The 27,622-nt window shown below is 39.0% G+C and overlaps 2 protein-coding genes across 4 annotated transcripts; both read right to left on the reverse strand.

Annotated features, from left to right (window-relative positions):
- Positions 1-455: 455 nt before the first annotated feature.
- Positions 456-3,853, reverse strand: brf2 (BRF2 general transcription factor IIIB subunit). The gene is made up of 6 exons (XM_055208003.2): positions 3,695-3,853; positions 3,147-3,296; positions 3,001-3,060; positions 2,527-2,848; positions 2,131-2,308; positions 456-1,705 (listed from the first exon to the last, which is right to left on the reverse strand). The coding sequence occupies exons 2-6, from the start codon at positions 3,292-3,294 to the stop codon at positions 1,085-1,087; spliced, it is 1,329 nt and encodes a 442-aa protein (XP_055063978.2). The 5' UTR covers positions 3,295-3,296; positions 3,695-3,853; the 3' UTR covers positions 456-1,084.
- A 1,374-nt stretch (positions 3,854-5,227) lies between these two features.
- On the reverse strand, positions 5,228-26,943 carry rab11fip1b (RAB11 family interacting protein 1 (class I) b). 3 transcript variants are annotated; one of them, XM_073874493.1, is made up of 7 exons: positions 26,430-26,943; positions 15,783-16,207; positions 14,997-15,507; positions 13,911-14,939; positions 8,626-9,375; positions 6,230-6,332; positions 5,228-6,020 (listed from the first exon to the last, which is right to left on the reverse strand). In XM_073874493.1, exons 1-7 carry the CDS (start codon positions 26,777-26,779, stop codon positions 5,814-5,816), a joined length of 3,375 nt encoding a protein of 1,124 aa, XP_073730594.1. In that variant the 5' UTR covers positions 26,780-26,943; the 3' UTR covers positions 5,228-5,813. The 3 variants fall into 3 exon arrangements, with proteins under 3 accessions (XP_073730594.1, XP_055063751.2, XP_055063752.2); XM_055207776.2 differs by having other exon boundaries at positions 13,911-15,507; XM_055207777.2 differs by lacking the exon at positions 8,626-9,375 and having other exon boundaries at positions 13,911-15,507; positions 26,430-26,942.
- Positions 26,944-27,622: the final 679 nt, after the last annotated feature.

The raw sequence follows: 27,622 nt of genomic DNA on the forward strand, positions 1-27,622 counted from the left end.
TAATGTACTTTCCATAAAAAGTAACTAAGTAGCGCAATTAGTTACTTTTTTGGGGAGTAACTTAATATTGTAATGCATTACTTTTAAAAGTAACTTTCCCCAACACTGGAGATGATAACTCGCGTCATCGTTTAATTTGGGGTTTGTACCTTTTGCAGATTGTTAACATGTACTAATACACACTTACACACCAAAGGAAATGTAAAATTGTGAATCGGACCATTGGTGCTCTTTAAATTCAGCCACACCTTTGGTGTGTGTATTAGTACATGTTAACAATATGCAAAAGGTACAAATCCCAGACTACTATCCCTAGTTTGTTGGACTACAACAAACGCAAAGATTTTTTTTTCAAGAATTTTTTTTCTTGAAAAGTGTATGGTATATACACATTAGGTGATACTTTATGTAATGTAATGACATTCATACATTGTAAGTGTAAGATACAGCAGACATTATACTTGAAATCTTTATTCAAAGCAGGTTCTGATCTTAAAACAGGACGGAAAAATAAGCTCTCATTATTATAATGTTAAATTGGATTGTCAAGGTCACATACCTGCTGAACAACCTTGCAATGTGTTTTAATAGCTTCAAGGAACAACAGAAATGAAAAGGGTGCATACTAATGATGACATCACAATGTTAGTACAACACCTGCGCTATGAAAATCAAAGCTTGGGAAATAAACACAAGAACAATGTGAACAGGAAAACAAATGCAAATAAAATATATATATATATGTATAAAGGGAATTTACTAGCAGCAAATAAAATTGGTTCAATTTTAAACTTCAGGCTAAGCAAGAAAATAAATTACTGCCTGAACAACTTTATTAATATTAACTCTAAATCACAGATCCAACTTTAAATAACTCGTTTTTAATAAAAAAATAAATGTATATATATATTAGTAAATAAAAGATCTGAATCAAATACCACAAACAGGGTTTTTTATTAACATATTAACAAAAATTGTGAGAATGCATTTAGTGCCATAACCCTTCTTAACAAAAATAAAAAATTCAAGTAACAACATACAGTCTATGTAAACAACACAGCGTCAGTTTGCCATGTAAACATAGCTACGCCTCCTTCAGCTCCTTCCGAGCCTTTAAATACAGTTTAATCTCATCCTTTGAGCGAATGTAAGATTCGATCTCGCTGTCGGATATGTCCTCATCTCCAGTCACTTCCAGCTGCGGCACGTCTTCCCTCTGCCGTTTGCGACTCTTCACACAGGGTGGTAAAAACAAGTGCCTTTTACCCCAGTGGGTTGCTGGAAGTTCACAGTCCGAGTTCTCTTTCTTGGGAAGAATCTCGCACTCGACCTTCACCTGATCAGAGCTTACGTGCCCGGGATCCGTGACCGGGTTTGAATCAGTTTGTTGTTTTCCTGATGGCTCAGTGCAGAGGTCTTGTGTAGTTTGGGCCTCCGAGAGCTCATTTTGCAGCTGTTGTTCGTAGTGCCAAACCGCCCTCAGGAGGAGCGCCTGACGATTCTTCAGGATGTCGTCCACCAGCGTGGCAACAGTGCTGGGCTCCACTCTCTGCCCCCTCAGCCAGGGCAGCTCTCGCCCCAATTTGCACAACACGTCCCGGAGTTCATTCACCCGCTTCAGGACTGTCTCTTTGCTTCTGCGCCATGACTGTTCGGGCGCTTTTCCAATCTTGCAGAACACGTTGAAAGCGTATTTCATGCGGGCCTATCATAAACAGAAATATTAAATGATTCCTCTGATAAACCATTGATGTGTCTTTCACGTGTCCCAAAACAGATTCATGTCTTCACATCACGTTATTTTTGGACGTGATGTGATGACGTCTTCAATTGGACCACAAACATTAAGATAAAGTCAAGATGAGCAGTATCTCAATATTGAGGGGTTTGGCACCTTGTGATGCATAGTTTAGTCAATGATGAAAGTTATTCTAACAGATGTGCATGTGAATGCATATTAACCGGTTTAAAACATTGCATCCTTGATATCTTTAATATTGACTGTGTAAGATCATGTCAAAGACTTAAATCAATGTTTGAAATCAAACATCTCATCATTAGAATTCAAAATTTTAACCTACATTTCACAGACAGGGTAACGTTTAACAAATTATTATCAAGGGCACGTACCATAGGCTTTAGAGACTGCCAGGCCACGTACAATGCTGCCATAAGGAGGGGCAGAGGTTGGCGTCCGGTCACTATCCAGACTTCTGCAGCCAATTCAATTAATGCAGATGTTCTGTCCACCAATCGCTGGGGAGTTTCAGCGAACATCTCATCCACCTGTGTAGGACCCAGCTTAAACCTACAAAATCCAGGTATGTCATGTCAAAACAAATTGACTCTTACAAACGAAACAAGTATTGAACAAAGAAATGTTTGGGAGAAAATTAATCCAATTTTTTGCTTATTGTATGAAAAAATCATGCAGTATAATTGAATGGTGACCGCGAGTCTCTGAAAAACATTCTAAAGGATGAGTAATTATTAAATGACAAAATGTTGAGGCCAAATGAGACATACTCGTAACAGAAGCTTTCCACCAGGTCTATGATGCCTTTGGTTGGGGCTTCGATGTTCAGACTCTTTGTAAATTCTTGATAAACTGCACCCAGTAAATTTGTGGTCGCCCCTAATAGGTTGCTAATGGTTCCCATAGCAACAGGCCAGTTGCTCTGCCTACAGACGAACAGTATGCAGCATCCTCCCAAGATCTCCTTCTTCTCCAAGGTCACATGAAGGAAGTTGGAGTGGTTGTAAGCACGCTCGAAGAGACTAACTGCTTCAGATTCCATGTCTCTGGATAATCTCAGAATACGACAAAGGGCACGGACACGAGAGAAGCCTAAGAAAGAAAAAACATTTCGATTTTATCCAGTGATTCACATGCATTCCCACTGAACCCATGACATGGGTGTTGGTAGCACCAGGCTGGGCAACCTGAGAGTTAATACATACTAAACAAGGCTAATAAACATGTCAACTTCTTGTCTTTACCTGCAATTAGATTTCTGCATGGCGTCTTGATCGCCTCCGTGGTAGCATGAAAGGGCACAGCTAAACAAATGACAAAAAGCATATTTCAAATGCGAAACAATGCGAATTAGGATGAGATGAAACTGATATGCATTGTGCCGGGTTACCTCTGCTCTGGGTCTCATCGCTAAGCGTGGTGGTCAGATGTCCCTCTTCAACCACAGACCCACAGTCTTCACATACCCACTGTATCTGAGAGTACAGGTCGTCCTGTATAACATTAGATGAGCCACACTCCTTACAGCTGCTCGGCATATCTATAAAAACAACCACACACAGACAGCAGTCCACCATCAGATCCTTGAATGATTTAACAGCTGATAGTGGCGCATATAAACAGCTCGGTCAATACAAACCAAACGAGAACCTGAATTTATCATTCAGCTTCACGAGGTCTCACCGTGAGATGTTTTTTTAAACAGTTTAAAAGAGTATTGGCTGCTTTTCTTTATTATTCAGTTCACATTAAAACATTTTTAAATGAAATTGTAGTTTTGTAATGAAAGAAAACAACGTGTTCCATCAACTATTATGTCTGTGAATGTTAACAAAACTAATTTAAAGCATTCAACGCGTAATATATGTCTTGGAAAGCGTCAATACAAATAAAGAACTGCTTGTTGTTAAAAAAAGGTTAGAGATTCTGCGGACTTACTAGTAGTGGTGCTCGATTTCAGTTAGTCGAAAGAAAGTTGTTAATTTTGCGTTATTTATGCACGCACGGATGAAAGTTGCTCGCGCTCATCTCTACACGACTAATATACGTTTGTTTATAAAGCGGTGCCGGTGCGCTTTCTGATGACGTCATCACTTCAGTTGCGAACAAGGCTGTCAATAAAAGTTTTGTGATGGAAAAATAAAAATAATAGGAATAAAATATAATGCTATAGTAAAAATATAATATTTTCAAACAGAGAATAGTTTAAAAATAAAAATGTAAACAATAAAAATACTTATACAAATGGGTATTTTACTTGGTTTGCCATCGTTATATTTTTGAGTTTGGAAATAAAAGTTTTCTTCTTCTTTTAATATGTAAAGAGAAAAATTCTTAATCTGTATTTTTGTACTGGCAGGAATAATTGTTTGTAGCAGAAATTAAATATATAATTATAATTTATGCCTTGTAAACCTAATGTTGTAAACCTAAGTTATTGTAAAATAAAATAATCTAAGGCTGTGGTCTCCAACAGGTTCCCCACCAAGGCACATTATATTAATAGCCTTAATTTTAATATTTATTTATTCCATGTTTTATATTAGCTTATTTTATGTATGTTAACATTTCAAATAATTTATGAATTTAATGAAATATATCAACTAGTAAAAAAAAAACAAGTAAAAAGTTTTGAGTATACGACATTAAAAAAGTAGCCCTGCCCTCCAGATTGTTTAATCCATTGTGGAGACCCTTGATCTAAAGGATTTATAAAAAAATAACTTATGAATCTCAGTAGAAATAACATTGTGATGAATAGCGTTATACATTTATTGACAATAGTGGATGATAGCTAGTTACCCCAATTTCTGCATTATATTGGCGTTTTCCCAGACAGGGATTATCCTAGTCCCAGACTAAAATGCATGTTTGTGCTGCTTTTATTTAAAAACACCTTGTCCTGACTCCCGACTAATTTTATGATATATCATTGTTTTGTCTCAAGATGCACACCTGTAGTGTTTTTATAAGGTATGTTTGTAAAAACTTCTTAAAATACCTAATATGAATAAGGCCTAGTCTTGGATTAACCTAAACTGTGTCCAGGAAACCAGCCCAGTGTTTTTTTATCCTTGTAATACAATACTCACCCATTGGGTAAAACCATGAAAACGGTTGTCTACTTATCAATTTCTATTATAAATATACTCATAAAATGTATTTACATAGCCTTATCATTAAAATATAACACGTGTTTTCTGTATTTATTCATTCTTTGCACCATTCCAGCATCTGTTGCTATATTCATGGCAAGAACTGGTTAATCCATACTTAAATTGATGCACACAAGTTAATCCATACACAGTTTGGGGTGGGGCAATGTGTTATCTCCAATTCACCTAACTTGCATGTTTTTGGCCTTTGGCCCAGAGGAAACCCATATGCAGACACAGTGAAAACATGCAAACTTCACACCGAAAGCCACCTGACGCAGCCGGGTTAACATATGCTGAAACAATAACAAGATGCTGCAATCTGTGAGATTCTTTATTTCAAAGACAGAGAATAATAAAGCTTTTAGGTTATATGAAATAGACATAGATATGAGGATGATGATAAAATAATATTTACAGATGAAAATCATTTTTAAGGACAATTAGTCGAAAGTCCTTTTAAAGTGCTTCATCGGAGTTCAACATAATGAACATTAGCGTATCAATACAATGTTTGGTCACAATGATAATATATCTCTGATATAAAATACTTGCATAGAAAAAGTGCCTTGCATTTTTAAGTGATGGTTTTTAGCACAAAACACAGACTTCCTGAAAAAATATATTTATCATAAACAGTGTATATATAGTGCAGCGTAGTACAAAAACAGTCACAATGGTCTTTTTAAACCAGAGGCAAGTCACATCAACTCATCAACATATACTGTGAGACATCATAAATCAGGAATACATCAACCTGATCTTCAGCTCAGTAGTGTTTGCCACTGGCTTTAGTGTAATGCCTTTGCACAGAGAACCAACCATTTTTTTTACTGTCACCCCATATTTGTGATTACAGTAAGACTATACACAAGCTGGAAACCTTGTGCTTGATGCGTCCCTCAAACAGATTTCTTCATTAAGGTTAATGACATTAAGATGCTGGGATTCTCCTCAATGACACGGACGAGAAGATTGTCTATATACTGCTCCAGTTCCATGATCTTAGTGTCTTTCTGAGAAAGCTGTTCCTTCTGCCTTTCCAACAAGTTCACGAGCTCCTCATGGGTGAGCTGGGAGTAGGGTCCTGTCCCTTTAGCATCTGGGGCCTAAAGAGAAGTCAACTTGTTTCTTACTGATTTTATACAATGACAAAAAATATGCATGCACAAACATCCATTATACAATAGTCTTCTCATTTTAGGTAACGCCTTCATGTTTTACGATGCACGGGTATTTCTTTTCCATGCATTTTAAAAGGATATGGTTTGTGCAGGAGGACAATAACAAAGAACAAAACGAATAAATCTCACATTACCTTCATCGAGACTTGCGCTCCCTCAGCAATTTTAGCAGATGCGAAATTGTCTTTGAAATCTGGCTGGTTGTCAATGGTGCTCAAGGGTTTAACTGCATGGGCCCTGAAAAGAGAAGGAGAGATTTTAAGACCTCAAGACAGACCTACGATTGCAGGGGTGGAATACATAACACTCCATCGGAGGATTATTGCATCATTCTGACACATCCACTTTTAAAAGAAAGGGCGACGCACACTTCCCTTAGGGGATTTTTTGGGCACCAATGAAACACTGGAGGGAATTGTTGTAATATATATAAAAAAATGAAACCCTTTAAGGCATTTATTTCCAAAAGTTTAAACCACTGAAAGCCATTTTCTTCAGAAAGTAATTCAAAACATTGAGTAACATTAAGGAATGGTCAGGAATGTAATACAATGGAACCAGATGTTAAAAACCTCAAACATTAGGCTACCTCAGCTTATTTTGATAGTTTGGTTGTTCTCTTTGACAAAGTTGCAATTGCTGACAAGCACCAACCTTTATAACAGTGTTCAGCAATTTTAAAAATTCTAACATCGTTCCTTAAAGTCTGTTGACAACTAATCAACTAGCCACTACTTTTCAAAGTGTAATACTACTAAAATCCATTGATAGAAAGCCACAATAATTAGTTTTTTACACAATACCAATAACAAAGGTGAAGCTTAATGACGTTAGGAAGAAGAAAGGAACGATGGGAGATGTTGTTGTTTTTACCCCTGCTTTTGAAAGTTACTAAGGGGACTATTTTCGGGCACTGCGTAATATCATTGCACCTCCTGCAGCCATGTTACGGCAGCAAAGTCCTTGATTATTACGCCAGTTTGAGAGTATAGTACCTAGCCATATCGGCCTAGAAAAATATTTTTTAATATAATTAATGTAATTTAATTTTCCGTCGGTCTTAGTACACAATGTAACTACAGAAGAGTCAAGTTTTCAACAGAAAAATTTCAAAACTCTTTGGTTACTTTTTAGCGCAATGCTAATGGTCTAATCAGATTCAATGGAATATGATAAGCTATGCTAAAAGTGCTAGCGCCAGACCCGGAGATCGGCTGAATGGATTCCAAAACGGTAAGATTCAAATGTTTAACTCTAGGGGAGCTGGAAAAAAGGCATTTTTTAAAAAAATGTGGAGTGTCCCTTTAAGTCACCAAAAGGCTACTTCCTGAACTTCAGCCAGCTCCTTGTTTCCTGTCTGCCATTATTGGACAAACTGATTAATCCAGGTGTGCCTGACCTCAGTAGTCACAACAACAATAATCAGACACACCTGGATTCATCAGCCCGTCCAACAATGGCAGACAGGAAACAAGGAGCTGTGCAAACTAGTAGTAAAACAGGAATTTCTCTGGATTTACCAATTTGGGACTTTTGGGATAATTTAACTACACAACTGCATTAAATATAATTAAATGGTGAAAGTGGTTTGTTGGATATTTTATTATAAAAATCTTACATATTGTGGCTTTAAATATTTTCATTACTTCAAAAACTCCCAACATGTAATACTCATTTTAAGCTGTTGAGGCCGCCATCGTGTCTTCCGTAAATACACGCTGGGTCAATGATGTGTAATAGTTTTCGTGAAATATTACTATAGTAAATACTATTGCATCTACTATAGTTTTGCATTTGATATGTTTTACTCCCCCTGCCACATTCTTACCTCCCCGATCATCTTTATTTTGATCATGTATGTTTTATGTATGTTAAAACCCCATACCGTCACCTACTGTCTGTGTGCATATAAACCTTCTGTTTCACATCATTTAATAAACAACTGATTGAAGACTTGTTTACCATGGCTGCGTCCAAAAACTAAGGCAGCTGACTTAGCTGCCTCAGGAGGCAATGAGTTCAGCAGCATGAAGGCATCTTCAGAAAAAATTCGGACAACCTTCATAGGCAGTTTAATGGAATTCAGTTTGAATTATAAACAGAGAGCGCCTTTGTGATAACTTATCCCATATAAGTTCAATCAAAAGGTATAAAACTTGACCAGGCTCGACCAATCATATTCCCAAAGCACGTATAGAATTGTGGGACAAGACGATGGAGGTATCTCAGAAGACAGGAAGTAAACCAAATATTGGATGTGGACATGCATTCATGCATTTGAAAGATGCCTCCGAAGTAGAGATTTTGGACGCAGCCCATGTTTACCTTGTTTATTCCCACCTTGTGACGTAAACGATAATGGCGGCCTCCGAGTAAAAATATTTTTTCAAAGTTTACTAAAACTATGACATTTGTGTTGTTTTTAATTTCACATTTATATAGCCAATCCCTGTGTGTGTTTATACCCGGGGTATTCTTTAATATACTTTATGTCTGTCTGCGGTTCCAGAAGTTCTCAGATATACCTCACCTGCTAGGTTTGAATCCCGAGTCACCTGTTCTCTTTGGTTCACCTGCATTTTTCAGCTCAGCAACTGGCTGAGCATCAATAGGAGACACTTTTGCATGCAGCAAAGTCTTGTTCAATGACCCCAAACCTGCCGATTTCTGTTCACCAGCCAATGCTAATTTAGCAGGAGGTAAAGGAGCCCGACTTTTCTTTTTGGAAACTTCCAACATGCCAGCACTTTCCAGCGACACATTTTCTGTATGCCGGGAATCATTTGCACTCCAGGAATCTTCTTGTCCACTTTCTCTTGAAGAAAGGCTTTCAGCGAAGGCAGAATGCACAGTTTTTGCAACAGGCTCCTTAGATACAAGATCATAATGGTTGTCACTTGACTGGTTTAAAGACTCATCTATTTTAACCAAGGTTGACCGGTCTTTGTTCAGTACTTCACCCATGTTCTTGGAGACATCTGGTGGTAAAGGTGCTGGTCTCTTTTCTTGTCGTAAACTAAAGACATCAGGTTCTTCACTGTCTTCAGGTGTTTTGTCCAAAGTTTGTTTGGCTCCAGAAAATCTTGGAAGATCCGGTTTTCCCAACGGTGTCTTGGTTTGGGGAGGTATCGGCGCACGCCGTTTCTTCTCAAAATTTTCAGTGCTATCTCCAGGATTGAAGACGTTTTCTGTGTTGCCACTGTAGGCGTCAGAATCATCCAAGAACGGGTTGGTATTTGGCACCGTTGCTTGTGAAAAGAAGGTTCCAGAAAGAGAAGAACTAAAGAAGCAGGATAATGAAACGGAAATTAAAGTTGATCAAACACATCTGCTAAATATCTACTCTACATGTGTTGGTAAGCACACATTCCAGATTGGTAACTTTAAAGTACCATTTACGGTACTTTCTGGCTACACTTTCCTTACATCAACAAGTTTGTTGCTCAAATATAATCAATAACCTTAAATAACTTTAAGGAGCTCAAACAGAAAATGTGCCAAATTTTAAAAGCTGTCCTGGCTATCTATAAATCTTATTGTCAGCTCTCATGTCTCCTCCACATTTCACACCAATACCACAAAGTTTAAATGCATGAGTCAGAGAGAAAGATCTGCTGGATCGGCTTTTTGTAGGAAAACACATTTCCTCAGCTTCCCCTGTCATATACCAACGTGAACTTAACACAATGAGGGTTAGAGACTTTGTGAATAACAGTCAGCATTATTACAGCTTAGCAGTAATAAACAGATAAGACCACAACAGGAAAGACTGTTACTATTATTATCTAGATATGTCACTATGTTAAAGGTTATTTCATTTAGCAGTTGTGATGATCATCTTCAGAAAGTATGATAGAGAAAGAGAAAAGTACGCAAGTATGCCACATACTAACTCCAGCATTGCTGGAAAACCTTTAACATGTTCAGACATGAGCTCATCCTTACCTACACACATATTTTAAGATCCTGTATATTTGCCATCAGAACAGTGTTAATGGGATGATCATGATGGAGTGTTATGAACCCAATGCAATCAGACGTACATCTCACTGGGAAAGCTATTTTGAATGGTTCAGAATATCCATGTGAGATTATTAAAGGTAAGTACTATGCAAGCATTAGCGTTATGAAGGACATAATAAGCGATGTTAGAGTAAGCCGTGAGTCGCTGCGAAGCTCCAAACATCATGAAAGAGGACTTTGTTTTTGTCTGGTAATGAAAACGCTAAAACGCTTTCAAGTGGATGATATTGTGGTCAGATACCCAAAGAGTGCCTACCCTTACGGAAATTAACCAGTTAAAGCAAAAAATGTGTTTACTAAATACACTGTCAGAGAAAATGGTCAAAAATGACCCCTAGCAGTCACTGGGGCAATATCCTTTAAAAAGGTCCTAATATGTACCTCTGAGGTACTAATATGACTCTTTAGGTGCAAAGGTGTACTACTGCTCCAGTGACAGCTAGGGAACTTTTTTTTCTGGCAAATGGAAATCAATACGCCAAATTATGGTTAATTTTCATATGGGTATACCAACTCAATAAACTTTGTTTATTGAGAAATAATTTGACTGTCAGTGACCCAAACATGCATGAAACAATATACACTCACCTAAAGGATTATTAGGAACACCATACTTATACTGTGTTTGAACCCCTTTGGCCTTCAGAACTGCCTTAATTCTACATGGCATTGATTCAACAAGGTGCTGAAAGCATTCTTTAGAAATGTTGGCCCATATTGATAGGATAGCATCTTGCAGTTGATTGAGATTTGTGAGATGCACATCCAGGGCATGAAGCTCCCGTTCCACCACATGCCAAAGATGCTCTATTGGGTTGAGATCTGGTGACTGTGGGGGCCATTTTAGTACAGTGAACTTATTGTCATGTTCAAGAAACCAATTTGAAATGATTCAAGCTTTGTGATATGGTGCATTATCCTGCTGGAAGTAGTCATCAGAGGATGGGTACATAGTGTTCATAAAGGGATGGACATGGTCAGAAACAATGCTCAGGTAGGCTGTGGCATTCAAAAGATGCCCAATTGGCACTAAGGGGCCTAAAGTGTGCCAAGAAACTTTACACCACCACCAGCAGCCTGTACAGTGGTAACAAGGCATGATGGATCCATGTTCTCATTCTGTTTATGCCAAATTCTGACTCTACCATCTAAATGTCTCAACAGAAATCGAGACTCATCAGACCAGGCAACATTTAACTGTCCAATTTTGATGAGCTTGTGCATATTGTAGCCTCTTTTTCCTATTTGTAGTGGAGATGAGCGGTCTTCTGCTGTTGTAGCCCATCTGTCTCAAGGTTGTGCGTGTTGTGGCTTCACAAATGCTTTGCTGCATACCTCAGTTGTAACTAGTGGTTATTTCAGTCAAAGTTGCTCTTTTATCAGCTTGAATCAGTCGGCCCATTCTCCTCTGACCTCTAGCATCAACAAGGCATTTTTGCCCACAGGACTGCCCCATACTGGATGTTTTTCCCTTTTCACACAATTCTTTGTAAACCCTAGAAATAGTTGTGCGTGAATATCCCAGTAACTGAGCAGATTGTGAAATACTCAGACCGGCCCGTCTGACACCAACAACCATGCCACGCTCAAAATTGCTTAAATCACCTTTCTTTCCCATTCTGACATTCAGTTTGGAGTTCAGGAGATTGTCTTGACCAGGACCACTCCCCTAAATGCCTTGACGCAACTGCCATGTGGTTGATTATATAACTGCATTAATGAGAAATTGAACAGGTGTTCCTAATAATCCTTTAGGTGAGTGTATATTTCACTTACATAAAAAATAATCCTGATAATTTACTCACCCGCATGTCATCAAAGTTGTTTGTGTCTTTCTTTGTTTAGTCGAGAAGAAATCAAGTTTTTTTAGATAAACATTTCAGGATTTTTTTCAATATAGACTTTATTGAACCTCAACAGTTTACAGTTTCAATGCAGTTTAAAATGACAGTTTCATTGCAGCTTCAAAGGGCTCTTAACGATCTCAAACGAGGCATAAGGGTCCCATCTAGCGAAACGATTCTCATTTTCGGCAAGAAAAATAAATAATAATTGCTGAAGGAAGCCAGTGCGATCAACGACCAAAGTAACATTAAAGAAGTATTGAATGCGTTAACAAAAATGACTTTTATTTAATATGACAGAGACGCGCATCTGTATCTAAAATAAAACAGACAGGAGATCAAGTGATTGATGTTTGGACTTCTTCTCATTACATTTACATGACGTTCACATTACACATTAGGTTTTCTTGAATTTTTGCATACATTTAGAAGACATTTTGATACAAAAGTTTTTGTTGAATCATGATTTGTTCGTAAAAACATATGTAGGCCTATGCACATGCTTTAATAAATGAGACCCATTGTTTTGTGTTATCCTATTTAACATGTTATGTGTCATTTTGTGTTGATTTTATGTTCAAATAAATAAGAGAGATTACACAAGATGTGTTAAAACAACAGAAAGTGTGTTAAAATAACACAGAGATGTGTTGTCCTTAACTCGACACAATATGTGTTATTTTAACACTAGCCCTGTGATGCGGCAGCGCAACCTCATGTACTGCGCAATCATGTCGAAAGGTCACACGTCATATGTGAAACGCACACTTGCAGCCCACTTTAAACAATAAACTGACACAAAGACAAATTAGTATTTTTTCCCACATACAACGACAGAATGGTCCTCTTTCTCCACACTTGTAAACACTGGAGTGGTAGTTTCGCATCATGCGTGACCTTTCGACGCTATTACCCACCACGTAAAGTCACACTGGCGCATCACAGGGCTAGTGCAAGACGTGAAGTTGTGGTTTAAAAACTAGGGCTGCACGATGTGAAGAAAAGTTGAGATGTGCGGTGACACTGTTTAATGTTGCGATGACGATGTGAGTTGCGATAAATATTTTATATTTTTTAGGGGCCATTCACATGTCGCGCCTAAAACGCGTGGAAAACGCTAGACATGTAGGTTATTGTCACATGACCTCCACGCTGCGCTTGTGTCATTCTGAAAAGTTTAAATGTTTTTGAAAAGCCTGGAAGAAACGAGCGCGTCGCACCGCGTGCGAGTCACGACTGCGGCGCTTCCAGAACGCACATACTGCGCGCCTACATTTTAAATAATGAACTTGACAATGAAAATTCGATGTATCATTCAGCCCTATTAAAAACACACTTTTTTGCCGAAAATGAAGATCGTTTTGGTAGATAAGACCCCTATGCCTCGGTTGGGATAACTTAGAGCCCTTGTTTTCCTCAAAAAAGTGATTTCTTCTCGAATGAACAAAGAAAGACATGAACATTTTGGATGACATGGGGGTGAGTATGAAAGTGGAGTATACCTTGAATGAAAAAATAATAATTGAATCTTAACCAGCTTATGATCACAATAAGCATAAAGTCACTTTTTCAGTCCCTTGGTTTTTACATCTCTCCATGATGTGCTAGTTATATTGCCCAATATACAAATGAAAAGTTAAGCAATGTTATTTTTAATGATTCCTTAATATTACAATCTCACCACCCATACTGCTGCATATTAAACATGAACTATTTTCCTTTTGGCTGTAATTTCACACTCAGAGACAAATGACTTATTAAATGCCTGGTTGGTTCACTGTGTCTTTATAAGCAATGCCAATGAGTCACATTCATCACAAGCACATGAACCACTCTCATATGAACCTTCCTAAAATCAATTGTGATTCGTTTAATTTAATCCATGAAAAATGGTTGTGAGGCTCAATGTAAATGAAGGTGTGTGTGTGTATTCAGGTGAGCTACTGACCTTGGCCTGACCGCAGATACTTTGGCTGATGCTTTTGACTGCTCGAACGGACTGGTGGAGATTTCATCCAATAAGAGGGACTCTTCCAAGGGATTGGTGAATTGTGAGGCAGCCGTTTCAGCTTTCTCCGTTTTCATTCCCGCATTCATTCGAGCACTCCTGGGTTTCACGTCAGGCCGCCTCTCGATGGCGTTCATCTGTTCTTTTTCTTTCTTCTGCTTTTCAATTTCATCTTTTTCTTGTCTGATTCTCTCTTGCTCTGCTTTCAACTTTCTCTCTTCTTCTCTTCTCATCCTTTCCTTTAATGCCTTTTCCGTTTTCTCAAGCTCCATCTTCTCTTTTTCCAGCCGTACCTTTTCTCGCTCTTTCAGTTCTTTTTCTTCTGTCATTCGTCTATCTTCTTCCTCTTTCCTTTTCCTATTTTCCTCTGCTTCCATTTTTTCCTTCCGCAGTCTTTCCTCTTCTTCAGCATGTCGTCTTTCCGCCTCAATCCTTTTGGTCTCTTCATCTTTCTTCATGCTTTGCTTCTCAAGCTTTGTTCTCCCCTCTTCCTCCATTTTTCGCCTCCTCTCCTCCTTGATCCTCTTTTCTTCCTCCTCCCGCCTAACTTTTTCCTGTTCTCTCTTTATTTTGGCCATTTCCTCCTCTTCTTCAATTCTTCTCTGTTCCTCCCTCTCAATCAGTTTCCTCTCCTCCTCCAGTTTCTCTAGCCTCCTCTTCTCCTCCTCTCTCTCAATCCGTTTCCTCTCCTCCTCTCTCCCAAACCTTCTCTTCTCCTCCTCCAGTTTCTCTAGCCTCCTCTTCTCCTCCTCCTCCTCCTCTCTCCTAATCTTTTCCTTCTCCTCTTCCAGTTTCTCTAGCCTCCTCTTTTCCTCCTCTCTCTCAATCCGTTTCCTCTCCTCCTCTCTCCTAATCTTTTCCTTCTCCTCTTCCAGTTTCTCTAGCCTCCTCTTCTCCTCCTCCCTCTCAATCCGTTTCCTCTCCTCCTCCCTCTCAATCCGTTTCCTCTCCTCCTCCATTTTCTCTAGCCTCCTCTTCTCCTCCTCTCTCTCAATCCGTTTCCTCTCCTCCTCCATTTTCTCTAGCCTCCTCTTCTCCTCCTCTCTCTCAATCCGTTTCCTCTCCTCCTCTCTCTCAATCCATTTCCTCTCTTCTTCTCTTTCTATCCTCTTCCTCTCCTCCTCCTTCCTTGTTTCTTCTCTCCTGAACTGCTCTCTCTCTTCCTCTTCAATCTGTCTCCTCTTTTCCTCCTCCAGCCGTTTCTTTGCCTCCCGTTCCCTTTTCATCTGTTCCTCTTGTCTTCTTTGCATCTCTTCCACGGCATTCTCCTCAGGTTCCGGTTCGGTTTCCACGGAGGTGGTGGAGATCTTCCTGTCGTGACCTCGCCGTAGATCCTCCATGGATCCGTGCCCGGAGCTGTTGAGACTGAAGGTGGAACCGGCCCGGGACTCTCTGGTCTCTTCTGCGTAGACGTGACTGCCGTTGACGCACAGATTGCTCTGCGTCAAGCCTTGTCCTAAGGAGCTGCTGCCTTGGGAAACTTTACTGTCTGAACTTCCATTGCGCTTGTGCTTAAATAATTTGAATTTCTTCTTGCCTTGAACAAAGAAAAGAACACAAAATTACTGCAGTACTGAAACTTTTTAAGTATTAAATAGGATTGCAGTAGTATAAAAAGTTAGATTGATAACAATAACTATTTTTAGTGTATGGCTAATAACTAATTATTTATTATTGATTTGATAAAATATAAGTTAATAAAGCATTTTTAATTTTAATTCCAAAATAAATGTACAGTAAAATAGACCATATCAGTTTCCCTAATATTTAACGATACAGACAAAATGATAGAAACAGATGATGATGTAATACCTTCAGAAGATTCAACGTTTAAGCCAGACGACCTGCTCAAACTGATGGCTGAATCTTTTTCAGGAAGTGTGGGAAGTGTGGACATGGATTGAGACATGTTACGTTGCAAAACCTTCGGTGCGAAGAGGGACTTCAGTTTGCTCTTCTTTTTGATTCCAGGTGTGGCGTCAGCCTCCTCCTCTCCCTCGCTGTCGGTCACTATCTGGCCGACCGAAGGCACGATGGCGGAGGCAGAATCCGACATACCGTCCTTCTTTTTTCCTTTCAGCTTGTCCTTTATCTTGCCGAGTCGTGACCGTGACTTGTCAATCCCAGAGAGGTCGAACATGCTGGCCGTCATGTTGTTCTTCATAAACTGGATGTCTAGAAGCACCTCACCCCTGTCTTTGTCGGGTTTTCCCGTCTTGCCCATCAGTTTGAACCATCTGTTGAAGAAAATAGCAAAGATTGTTTAGTTTCAAGGATTTTCATTTCCTGCAGCAACTCCCTTATCAGCTGGTGGCGAGATTGCATTAAAGATATGAGGTTTCACAGAAAGGGATTGTGCTGTGTCTTGTAGTTGTTGCACTGTAAAAATAATTTCTTTAAGAATTTTCTTAAATACATTTTTTAAAAGTGGAAAGTTTCAGCACTGTGGTATTTAACACTTATTTAATTACTGTATAATCTTATTTTTGGATATTATTTTTATTATACATTTCTTTTTTATTAACAGAGGAGCTTAAAACCAGCCATGGAGTAAAAAATTCTGCTGCTGCAGTCATCAACTCGGCGCAACGCAACGGCGCAACGCAACGGCGCAACGCAACGGCGCAACGCAACGGCGCAACGCAACGGCGCAACGCAACGGCGCAACGCAACGGCGCAACGCAACGGCGCAACGCAACGGCGCAACGCAACGGCGCAACGCAACGGCGCAACGCAACGGCGCAACCATAGACTGTAAAAAAGATGGACGACGCGACTTCGCCTCCCACCATTGTAATGAATTGAAGCCAAAAATGTCCGACCATGGTCGCCGCCATGTTACGTAAAAACGTCAGTTTGGAGCCAAGGCATGCGCAGAAGGAATCGTCCGTGGAGCCAGAGGCGGAGCCGCGGTATCAAACTTCCGCCCAAACGCTTGCACGGCCAATTCAACCACTCCAATCATAACGACACGCCCCGTTTCTATAGCATCAAATTACAAGCTAAAATGAAACTTATCACAAAAATGAACACTTGAACATATATCAGCGTGATAACAACTACTTGAAAGGACCAAAACCATCTTTCGAAAACTTTTACTGGAAGTGTAAATATTTTTTTTATTTAGAGCATAGTCCCATTCATTTGAATGGAGAGGGCGGGGTTATGACTTGTACTGCAGCCAGCCACCGGGGGGCGATCAAAGAGCAAGAGACTTCACTTTTCAAGGCTTATGAGGCACACCCGGGCGCAACGCAACGGCGCAACGCAACGGCGCAACGCAACGGCGCAACGCAACGGCGCAACGCAACGGCGCAACGCAACGGCGCAACGCAACGGCGCAACGCAACGGCGCAACGCAACGGCGCAACGCAACGGCGCAACGCAACGGCGCAACGCAACGGCGCAACGCAACGGCGCAACGCAACGGCGCAACGCAACGGCGCAACCCCATGTAAATTACACAGTTTTGTGTAAAGTTGGGTAACGTTAACATAATGTTAGTATAACGTAAAGTTAGTGCAAACAAATACATTTACATGCTCCACACAAAACAAATACAGTACCTAAATAATATTATTCAGTAACTAAATAAATTCAGTAAATTAAACTCTAGCCTTTTCACAATCATTCAGTTCCAAAAAAAGCAGAGAATAAATAACTACATAATACTATTGCTGTACAGCTGTTTATTGGTTTTCGAGTTTAGCTGAAGTTTTTATTACAGACCAAGCATGCAGACACAGGCAAAACTGAGCGAATCCCAAAGTCCATGTAAATACTTTCACGTGATTGTTCACATTCCTGAACAGCCCTAAACTAGAAAGGCACACAGTGGTTCAATAACAGAGACGGTTTTGTCATAACTCCAGGATAGCAGTGAAGGACAATGATAACAAAGTTAACTTTCTCTCTTTAGAGAGACATTTGTCTAACATACAAGTCCTTCTGAAACCCAAAACAGCTAAAGCTATGTAATAAAAGGACATTTTAGCTACTAAGAAAGACTCATTTTCCTTGAAAATGTTTTATGGGGACGAATGACTGGAGCTTGTGATCTACATGCCTGTAGGAACAAGACACAACTCATTACAAAAACAAAGAGGAACACCACAAGGTCTGTACAACACAAGGTTTGCGTAATTACATGCAGGCTTCATTTTATATATAAAAAAATGAACACGCAGTTACGTACAGCTGTGAGAATACAAAAAACCTATTTCACAAACACTTCAAAATGCCAGACAGCAAACAACACGCGGCTGGCAGATTAAGGTCAAACGTGGAGTTTGAAAGGAAAATGAAATTCCCTAAAACTCAACAACACTTCAAATGCTTCTTCAAAACATAGTGCTTATCAATGCTGTGTGCAGCCATGAAAAGTATTGTGACATATTCTGCCTGACATTTCTCCTATTTTCTATTATAAGCTGTCCAGATGGCAGCAAGTGAATAGGCACAAATCTACCTCACACTTCAGACACTATACGGCCTTCGTTTCAATACAAAAACTGATAAGTATGTTTTATTCTCCAAACAGCTTTCTCGCCACCAGCACCTGCTTCTTTAGGTCTACGGTAACAAAATGAAAACTATACTGTTCATTGAGTAAATAAAGCAACATTAATACCATGGAGAAAATGACGGGTGTGTTTGACTAAACAGAAAATGACTCAAGAGCTAAAAATAACAACTCACTCTGGGATTATTACTGTAAACGATCCCTGCCGCCCCTGCTACTCCTTACACCGTAACATTTACACTGTTTCTTAGCACCATTGACAAGCCATTGTACATCCGCGTCAGATAAAAACTTGTGCTTATTCATAGTCTGGTGACATGTTTTGACTTGAAAGATTATTTTAAACAAACAATTCACAACAAGGTTAAGTTTGGATTTATTTACCTACACATTAAACTAGTATACTAGAAATAAGGGGGCATATCATGACAATCTGACTTTTTCCACGTTTAAGTGCTATAATTGGGTTCCCAGTGTTTCTATCAACCTAGAAAATGTGAAAAAGAACAACCCAATAACTTATGGCGCTTTTCCATTGCATGGGACCCCACGGTTTAGGTCGGGTCAGCTTACCTCACTGTGGCTTTGTTAGCTTTCCCATCGAGTTTAGTAACACTTCGGAGTGGGAGGGATTATAGTCGTTATATTTGCGTTGCCTACTGCTGTGACATCATACATTATAAATGAGAGCGTTGTTGGAATGCTATACATTCCCATACATTCATTTATTTCTCAGTCTGCCACAAAATTTGATCACCACAAATAGATGTTGGTGGTAGGGTTGTGCGGGTGGGCGGGGCCGGGGGCATGCGTCATGATGAAAATATTTGTATTTAAAACACTCAAAAAACAAAATTTTGAAGAAACTATGACAGAAAATGAACAAATACCAGGGCTCCAGACTAACTTTTTTCACTAGGAGCACAGTAGCCCCCAACTGAAAATTTTAGGGGCGCAACCAGAAAATTTAGGGGCACACACCGTAAATCAACATGCTAACCAAATATTCATATTTCTACTAATTTCCACTGTATTACTAATAAATACTTTGATGATAGATGCAGAAAGTACAATGTGCCGTTTCAAATTCAGTGTCACATCACAAAAAAAGGTCAAATTTACTGATTGCACATGTGCGACTGAATGTAAAATTCAGTGGCAAACTCTCAAATTTTGGTGGCAAAATGCTCCCATTTGGTGGCAGTCTGGAGCCCTGCATACTAGATTATTAATGAATTAAATGTTTTATCAACTGTGACGCACGTGCCCGCTCGGAGTGTGAAGCGCGTCCATGCTATTCTCTGAGATGCACTTGACAGCCTTTTGTGCAGCGATTTTTTTTTGGATGACCTAGTTAAGGTGGTAGGGTTTCCCAGCTTAGGTGGGCCGCCCGAACTGAAAAGTGCTGCGGGAAACATGACAGTTTTTGTACAAACTCCCGTGGTGTCAGTCGATGCGATCCGCTGAGCCTCATTTAATTTGATTTAAGCATATAAGGGGACGTGCATGTCACGAATGTGGCGCCACAAACTGCAAGTCTGGAAAAAACTGGTATGGTGTTCCTGATTCTAAACCTTTGGATGTTTGTCATCACTAAAAGGGAGTTTGGGAACTTGCCAGACAACATGTTTTCTCAAGACAGCGCAAGCTAACATGAAGGTAAAGCTAATCTTTTACATTATAGGGATGATGCTGGAAGTGACAATTCTTTCAGACCAATCAGTGATCTACAGTGTTTTCGCGTCACGTTTTGATATCAGCTCGGCTCGCTTGGAACCCCAACCGAGGTGGTACTAAAGAAAAAAGTATCGGGTACTACGTACTGCACTCAGTGAAAAAGCCCCCAAAAGTAAGATGACCCGACTCAAACCGTGGGGTACTATGCAATGAAAAAGCACTATTAGCTTTGGTTAACCATTCTCTGCAGGCATGTGATAAAATATGTAATTGAAATTTGGCTCCCCTTGTGATGTCAGAAGGAGACCTTATTATAATAATACCACCCCTTAATCTGCACTATCCAACCACAGCAGAGAAAGGGAGAGAAAAAATATCTTGTAAAATGTCCACTTTAAAAAGTGTGATTTATTGATGTCTAAATATAATAATTCTTCATAATGTCTGTGAAAATATAACATCATATCATTTTTTAAATATTTTCCCTTTTTAGGCCTGGAAATATAATTTAGTCCACAAAACCGAAGGGACTAAAGTTCAAGGCGGTTAAAGATGTTAAAAAGACATGAGCTACAACAACTAACCCATAAATAGCAGAAGTTGTTAAACCACATTTCCTTAATGCGAATTACATACGCAGACAATTGAAATGGCATTGTACATAATGGGAGGCGGATTTAACACCACTTTTGTTAGTAAAAGGTCATCAGCACCTCACGCCCATACGAACACATTGTTAGGAATGCAATCAGGTCCTGGTGTGATGTCATTCAGTTAATTCCCCATAAGCTACGGCTACGGAGAAAGAATAATTAGAGAAGTTGTTTGACAGAAGTTACAACACCTCCACAGGGCGTTGCCTGTGTGTTTGAAAAGTAAAAATATATTAAAGAGTTTTTGACAAACGCATCAGCTGTGACCTGACAGGAAGTGGAGGCAGTGTTAAATGAATCACCATTGGATCATTTATTGTTTCACTTCCTGTGTGTGCCAGTAGAGTGATAAGACTGTTGTGTGACAGGACAGTCTTATCACAGGCCAGCGCACAGGCTGTGTTCATTTGCTCCGAAGTGATAGAGTTTAACTTCACTGTTGCTTTTAAGATATTCAACAAATCCTGTTTAATCCGCGTGTCCTCTGGAGATGTTTTTAAAAAGTAGCATTAAAACAACTATTAGTTTAGCCCTTTGGCACATTATCTGCTGTTGGACTCAGTTGAAACCAAAAGCCACCAGAAAATGTGTTTAATTGTGCCAGAAATTCAACTTACGTGCATGTAATCCTAAATATTAACACGATTAAAGACGCAGAAAGTTTAAACTATGCAAATTTGGTAATATGCAGGGGTGCACATAACTTTTTCTCAAAGGAGCACCTGGAGATGTTGCTTGATACTCACACTATTCATGCCACAGACATCCTACATGCAGTCATCATTACTCCTGGCTACTCTCTTCTGCATAATGGCTTAATTAAAAAAGGGGAAGAAAACAAAAATGTTGGCAACTACGAATTTCCGCTCTGTCCGCTTACATTGTGGACGCAAACGCATGTATCAGATTCATATCAGATTTATTTCCAAGTATAAATGAGGCCTGAAACCGATCGGAGAATATCGGAATCTACATACTTTATACTGCTTACATGTCCGTGGGTCATATGTGATCTGAGCCACTTGGGAAAAAAACGCAATTGAGTCACTTCAAACAGGCGGAGTAATGTTGAAGTTTTATGTCTTAAAGGGATTGTTCACCCAAAAATGAAAATACTGACATTAATGACTCCACCTTGTTCCAAACTCGTAAGCCCTCCGTTCATCTTCGGAACACAGTTTAAGATGTTTATATTTAGTCTGAGAGCTGGTTTCTCTTCATTGAAAATCTACGTACGGTATAGTGTCCATATCCTGAAAAGTAATAAAAACATCATCAAAGTAGTCCATGACATCAGTGGGTCAGTTAGAATGTGTTGAAGCATCGAAAATACATTTTGTTCCAAAAATTACATCTTTATTCAGCATTGTCTTCTCTTCCTTGTCTGTTGTAAAGCGCATGCGCGATACAAAAGTCACGTGACTGCAGTGACGTGGATGACGCGTTATCCCAGCTATTTTTTGGGTTTTTTTTGTGCGCCCGGGCTTCGTTTACAGTCTGAGGGAGATACACGCTGCAAGTTTGAAAAAAAAACCTTTGCAAACATGTCTGAGGATAACACATCATCTGCGTCATAGCAGTCACATGACTTTAGTCACAACATACGCGAAAGAGAAGCCCATCCTGAATAAAGTCGTAATTTTTGTTATTTTTGGAACAAAATGTATTCGATGCTATTATATATTCGATGCTTCAACAGATTCTAACTGATCCACTGATGTCTCATTGGCCTACTTTGATGATGTATTACCTTTCTGGACATGCAAAGTATACCTTACATAGATTTTCAATGAAGGGTCAACAAGCTCTCGGACTAAATATAAAAAAATCTTAAACTGTGTTCCGAAGATGAACGGAAGTCTTACCGTGGGTTCACACCAGCCGCGTTTAAGGCGTGAAACTCACGTGTACCGCGCCTAGTTTGCTGCTTGAACAGTTTGAGTTTACTCGCTTCATTTGCGCGTGAAAGCCACGGGTAAAATTCTAGTCATCGAGACATTCACGTGGAAATTCGCATCATGGGAGGGGCTTCTGCGACTCTGATCACTTCCTGTAATCACGTCACTACTAGAGCAAGCTCCTGATTGGTTAATGCAGCACGTTTTTCCGCCAAAGATCATATTTGCCACGGCAATGCTCAATTCGCGGCATTAGAACTAGACGCGCAAATGAGGCGGTAAACGAGACCTCCAGACCTGTGTCAACGCATTTTTACATTGACATAACATTGAAATCACTCGCGCTTGACACCTCTACCATGGCTGGTGGGAAAGCAGGATTACAAGTTTGGAAAGACATGGGGTGAGTCATTAATGACATTATTTTCATTTTTGGGTGAACTATCCCTTTAAAGCTATAATCTTGTAAAAATCACTTTGTCTGTGTCCCTTGCATATTGCGACATCTTACCTCCTCTGTGGTTTAAGCTGTTCTGGGTAAGTATGTGTATACTTTGAATTGTTTTGCCAGTGTTTAGTGTAAACGCTGATACCTGATATAACAGTCGTTTTTAAAAATGACTTAAGCAGGGCGTCAACAAAATCGGATACAGGCAACAATTCGGAATTGGGCATCAAGATTTGCAGTGTAAATTCAACCTTGGAGACGCACAATATTTTGGTGACCATACAGATATCTGTGGAAATATATTTTTTTAAAGATTATCAGTATTTGTCTAAAAAAAAAATTATCTTTGACAAAACATCTACAAAAAAGCTGCCATATAAATGATTGTCAGTTAGGAAACAATGATACTTCTCAGTTGCAGCCAAATGACATCTAGCAAATATTAATCCCCATGCACAAAAATAGCAGAAACTTCTGTATTTGCCTTTGGTATCTTTCAGGCACATCCTATAAAAGGCTACAAATGTGTGTGTGAGTGTGTGAGACTGAAAGAGACACAAATGTGTTTTCTTGACCTTGAAGTTTGAAACGGCTGTCAAGCTTTGACTAAGTTATGCTAGTGCACAGAGAAAAACACTGAGATATCAAAAGATGGGTGACACTGTCACAACCTGTCAGAACTCAAACCCAAAGAAATGGATTGTTAGACATTTAACCTTTAACAAAATAACGATTTTAACAACTTAACAGACTGTAAATTTGGGTATAACAAGCGTGCACATAACATGGTAGTGCGACATACTATGGGTTGTGTACATGTGCAATGGTAATACAATAGCACCTCTGAAGGCAAATACCATTGTATGCAAAGATCCTTACACATTAACTTCAGTACCATGGTATTCCCATCAAACACGTGCTCTACTTCATTTTCACAGACTGACAAAATGACAAAGCTTTTTTATGATACAAAACAAGCGTGACATCACAATAAAGATTGACATTCTTACACGCACACCCTGAGAGATCAAACTTCACATCACCAAGACCAGAGATCCGGTTACTAACATAATCTAGGTCTACTTTCATAAGAGAATCAGTTTACTCTTAGCAAGCACTGTTTGTTTCCAGCTCATCTAAACCAGGACAACAACACAGCTCACGTGATCAGAGGACAAGATATGACTTTGTATATAATGCATTAATGCGCCAGACATCCATCATATGGTCGCAAGAAATGTCTCATCTGGACCCAACAAAATGTGATGATGTACGATCTCAGCTGCTTTGTTAATTAAAATACGGCTTCTATCCCGAGTCACCTGAACTAAAGTTTTGGATCAAAACAATTGTTGGGCAGATAGCCAATGGGGCTGGAGGCGTCTGTGCGCATGAGATTGAATTAAATCTCATAATGAAAATGAGCAGGAGGGCTGTAATTAAAAGATCTGAGCATTAGCATGCAAACAATGCAGTCATTCAGGGAGCAGGTGTGGCAAACACAAACTTTTAAAAACAGAACTTAAACACTTTGGTAACGTTTGTTTAAGTAGTTTTTTGTGGAAGTCACTTTTTTTAGAAGTTACAATGATGAATAGAGGAGAACTGATTTATTAATGAACTCGCTGCATAATGCACAGCATGCGACTCAGTATGTAGTCGACCAAGACGTTATCATGATGACTATCCACCATATCTAGTTAAACAGATTTTCCCTTGGTCCTTGCCAACAATCCCTAAAGGAACGCTAATGCAATTTTTGTAATAAATTAGAATCAATCCTAATATAATATAACATGGATCAAATTCGATCCTACTGCATGAGCAGATATTCTGAACAAATAAAGTGAAAAGGTCATTTTAGTTTATTCAGTGGATCTTATTATATTAAATTACGCGCAACAAGCAAGCTTTATACTCCCAAAATGAATTGGAAATACGGAAAGCGTACAGTGCCTGACTCATTCATGCAGCTCTGCGATGTCTTAAAACTTGCCCAGGTCTGGTTTACTATGACCAACCCCATTGCAATTTAAAACCCAGCTCATTATTTCCACATCAGGAAGGCTTGATGCCATCTTGCACAAGTATCCTTGAGAAATATCCTACCAAACACTGGTAACAGGCTGAGAAATGTTTAATGCACTTGAGAAGGACTTAGTTTTGCAATATTTTTACCAAAGCCCAACATGCAAAGAAACCTCACATGACTGAATGAACAGAGTGGACACAAAAACTACTGGGACAAGTAGTCATGGTATATATAGACGGTTTCAGCAGTAACAACATAAACAAGCGACTTTCGTGGTCAACACGTAACTTCCGGTAAACTCCGCTAAGAAAAAATAACAACCAAGTACTTTAAACGTAGTTTATTTATATAAAAAGCAAAATAAACAACACGTAGATTACCTAGGAAACCACTTCTTTTGGTATTTGTTCAAGAGTTCAGTTTAGCAGCTAGTCAGACTATTATACAAACAGAAACCCGAAGTAAAGTTCAGACCAGACGCGAATTGCGTCACCGCACGTGCATCCGATGAAAACCGTCTATAACTACAGTAAAGTATACATAAAAACTATTTGGCACATTCTTCCCTTTTCTGCCTCTTCCCTTTTTTGGGATTTTTACTTCATCATTGTTAAGATGATATCAGCTTACAGTGTAACCATAGTAGTTCATCAACTATCAACATTATAACTATAAACAGCTATAGATATACAACATAGCATTATCTAAATTAATATAATGCAATAGCATGCACACACATTAAAGGTATAGTTCACCCAAAAACAAAAATTCTGTCATGAGTCCCATTTAAATCCATAGTATTCTTTTTTCATACTATGGAAGTGGATGGGCCTCATAATCAGTTTGAAATTTATACAGGTTTGTAACAACATGAGAGGGAGTAAATGATAAGAGATTTTTCATTTTTTGGTGAACTATCCCTTTAACTGTCCAAATACTTGAGGGCACCCATATATATACACTTCTAGAGGCTGATTAAAAAAACTTTATATGAGAATAGGCCTTATTTAAGTATTATTAGCCAAGAAATAAGTATTCAATTATTACACATCAATTGTATAGGCCTATAAACGTGTGTGTACATATACACAGTACACAAAACGTGTTTGGTTATTTTATCCATGGTTGGCTAAAATAGTGTCAAACTACAACCATACTTTAACCTATAAAATGTAAATATTTAACCCATGAATTACACATACATACTGTGTAAAGTCATATGCACTTACTCAGTTTTATTACGTGATTTGTTGTCGTAGAGGTCCAACAAGTTGACGATCGCCAGCCCGAGCACTTTATCAGCTCCTATCAGCGCCCGGTGCATGACGCTCACCTGTAAGGTGCATCGGTCCACGTTACCGGGGTGAAAAAGCGGCAGGTCAAAGGCGGCCTCCTCTTTCCACACAGGCGCGACGGTTTTCTCGGACACCGACGTTGAGAACTTTTCTTTGGCCACCTGCATGATGGCGTACGCGTCGTTCGTGCCATTTTTCCCCTTGATCCGCAAACCCCTCGCCTGGAGTACCGTTACCTGAACGCTGGTGGGATACCACTGCTGGCTTTGCTCGGATAAAGACATTTCGGGATGAATCCAACAGATTTCTGTTGGGACTCACGCTGAACAGGACGCGCAAGTCGCGCTGTCACACGAAGTTACAACGTTAAAAAGTCCGTTACTGTTGCGCTGGAAAAGTTTCACCTTGTCCAGTAAAGCAACAAGTGCGCGTCATCGTAGATGCCACGCCCACAGGTCGTTTTGACTTGTAGGGACAGGCGTGTGGGCGTGGCTTTTGCGTGACGCAACGAAAACCAGTTGTATTAACTAATTATGATAAACTTTATTTATTTTATTTTTTAAAATCTATAATCATGATAGTAATTAAAACTATTTTATTGTTTATGTGTTTGGTTTCGACAATTATGGACAAAACTTGTAAATTATGTATATTTATCACAATAAATATGAATTTCTTTCGAAAATTACGGACAAAACTTGTGAATTATGCATATTTGTCACCATAAATGCGAATTTCTTAAAATCCTTGCAATAATATATCTTTATTTTATACAATTTTTTTCCTTTTTTGTAACTTTATTGTGTTTTTTTTTTCATAACTCAAAAATGCATCTATCCCAATGTCCAGGTTTTTTTAACCATTACAACCATAGGTACTGTTCCAACTTTTGTGTTTGTATAGTTTTATTATTTTTAATTTCAGTATATATATATATATATATATATATATATATATATATATATATATATATATATATATATATATATATATATATATATACGCAATGACTTTGGCATTTGGACACAGTAATGTTCCTTTTCACGTATACACAGGTATAATTAAAATGTACAATGGCTAAATGTAGATATGAGAAGGTACAAGTCTGTGATATGAAGCAATTATAC

This window comes from Misgurnus anguillicaudatus, chromosome 12, assembly GCF_027580225.2.
Source record: "Misgurnus anguillicaudatus chromosome 12, ASM2758022v2, whole genome shotgun sequence".
Classification (NCBI taxonomy): domain Eukaryota; kingdom Metazoa; phylum Chordata; class Actinopteri; order Cypriniformes; family Cobitidae; genus Misgurnus; species Misgurnus anguillicaudatus.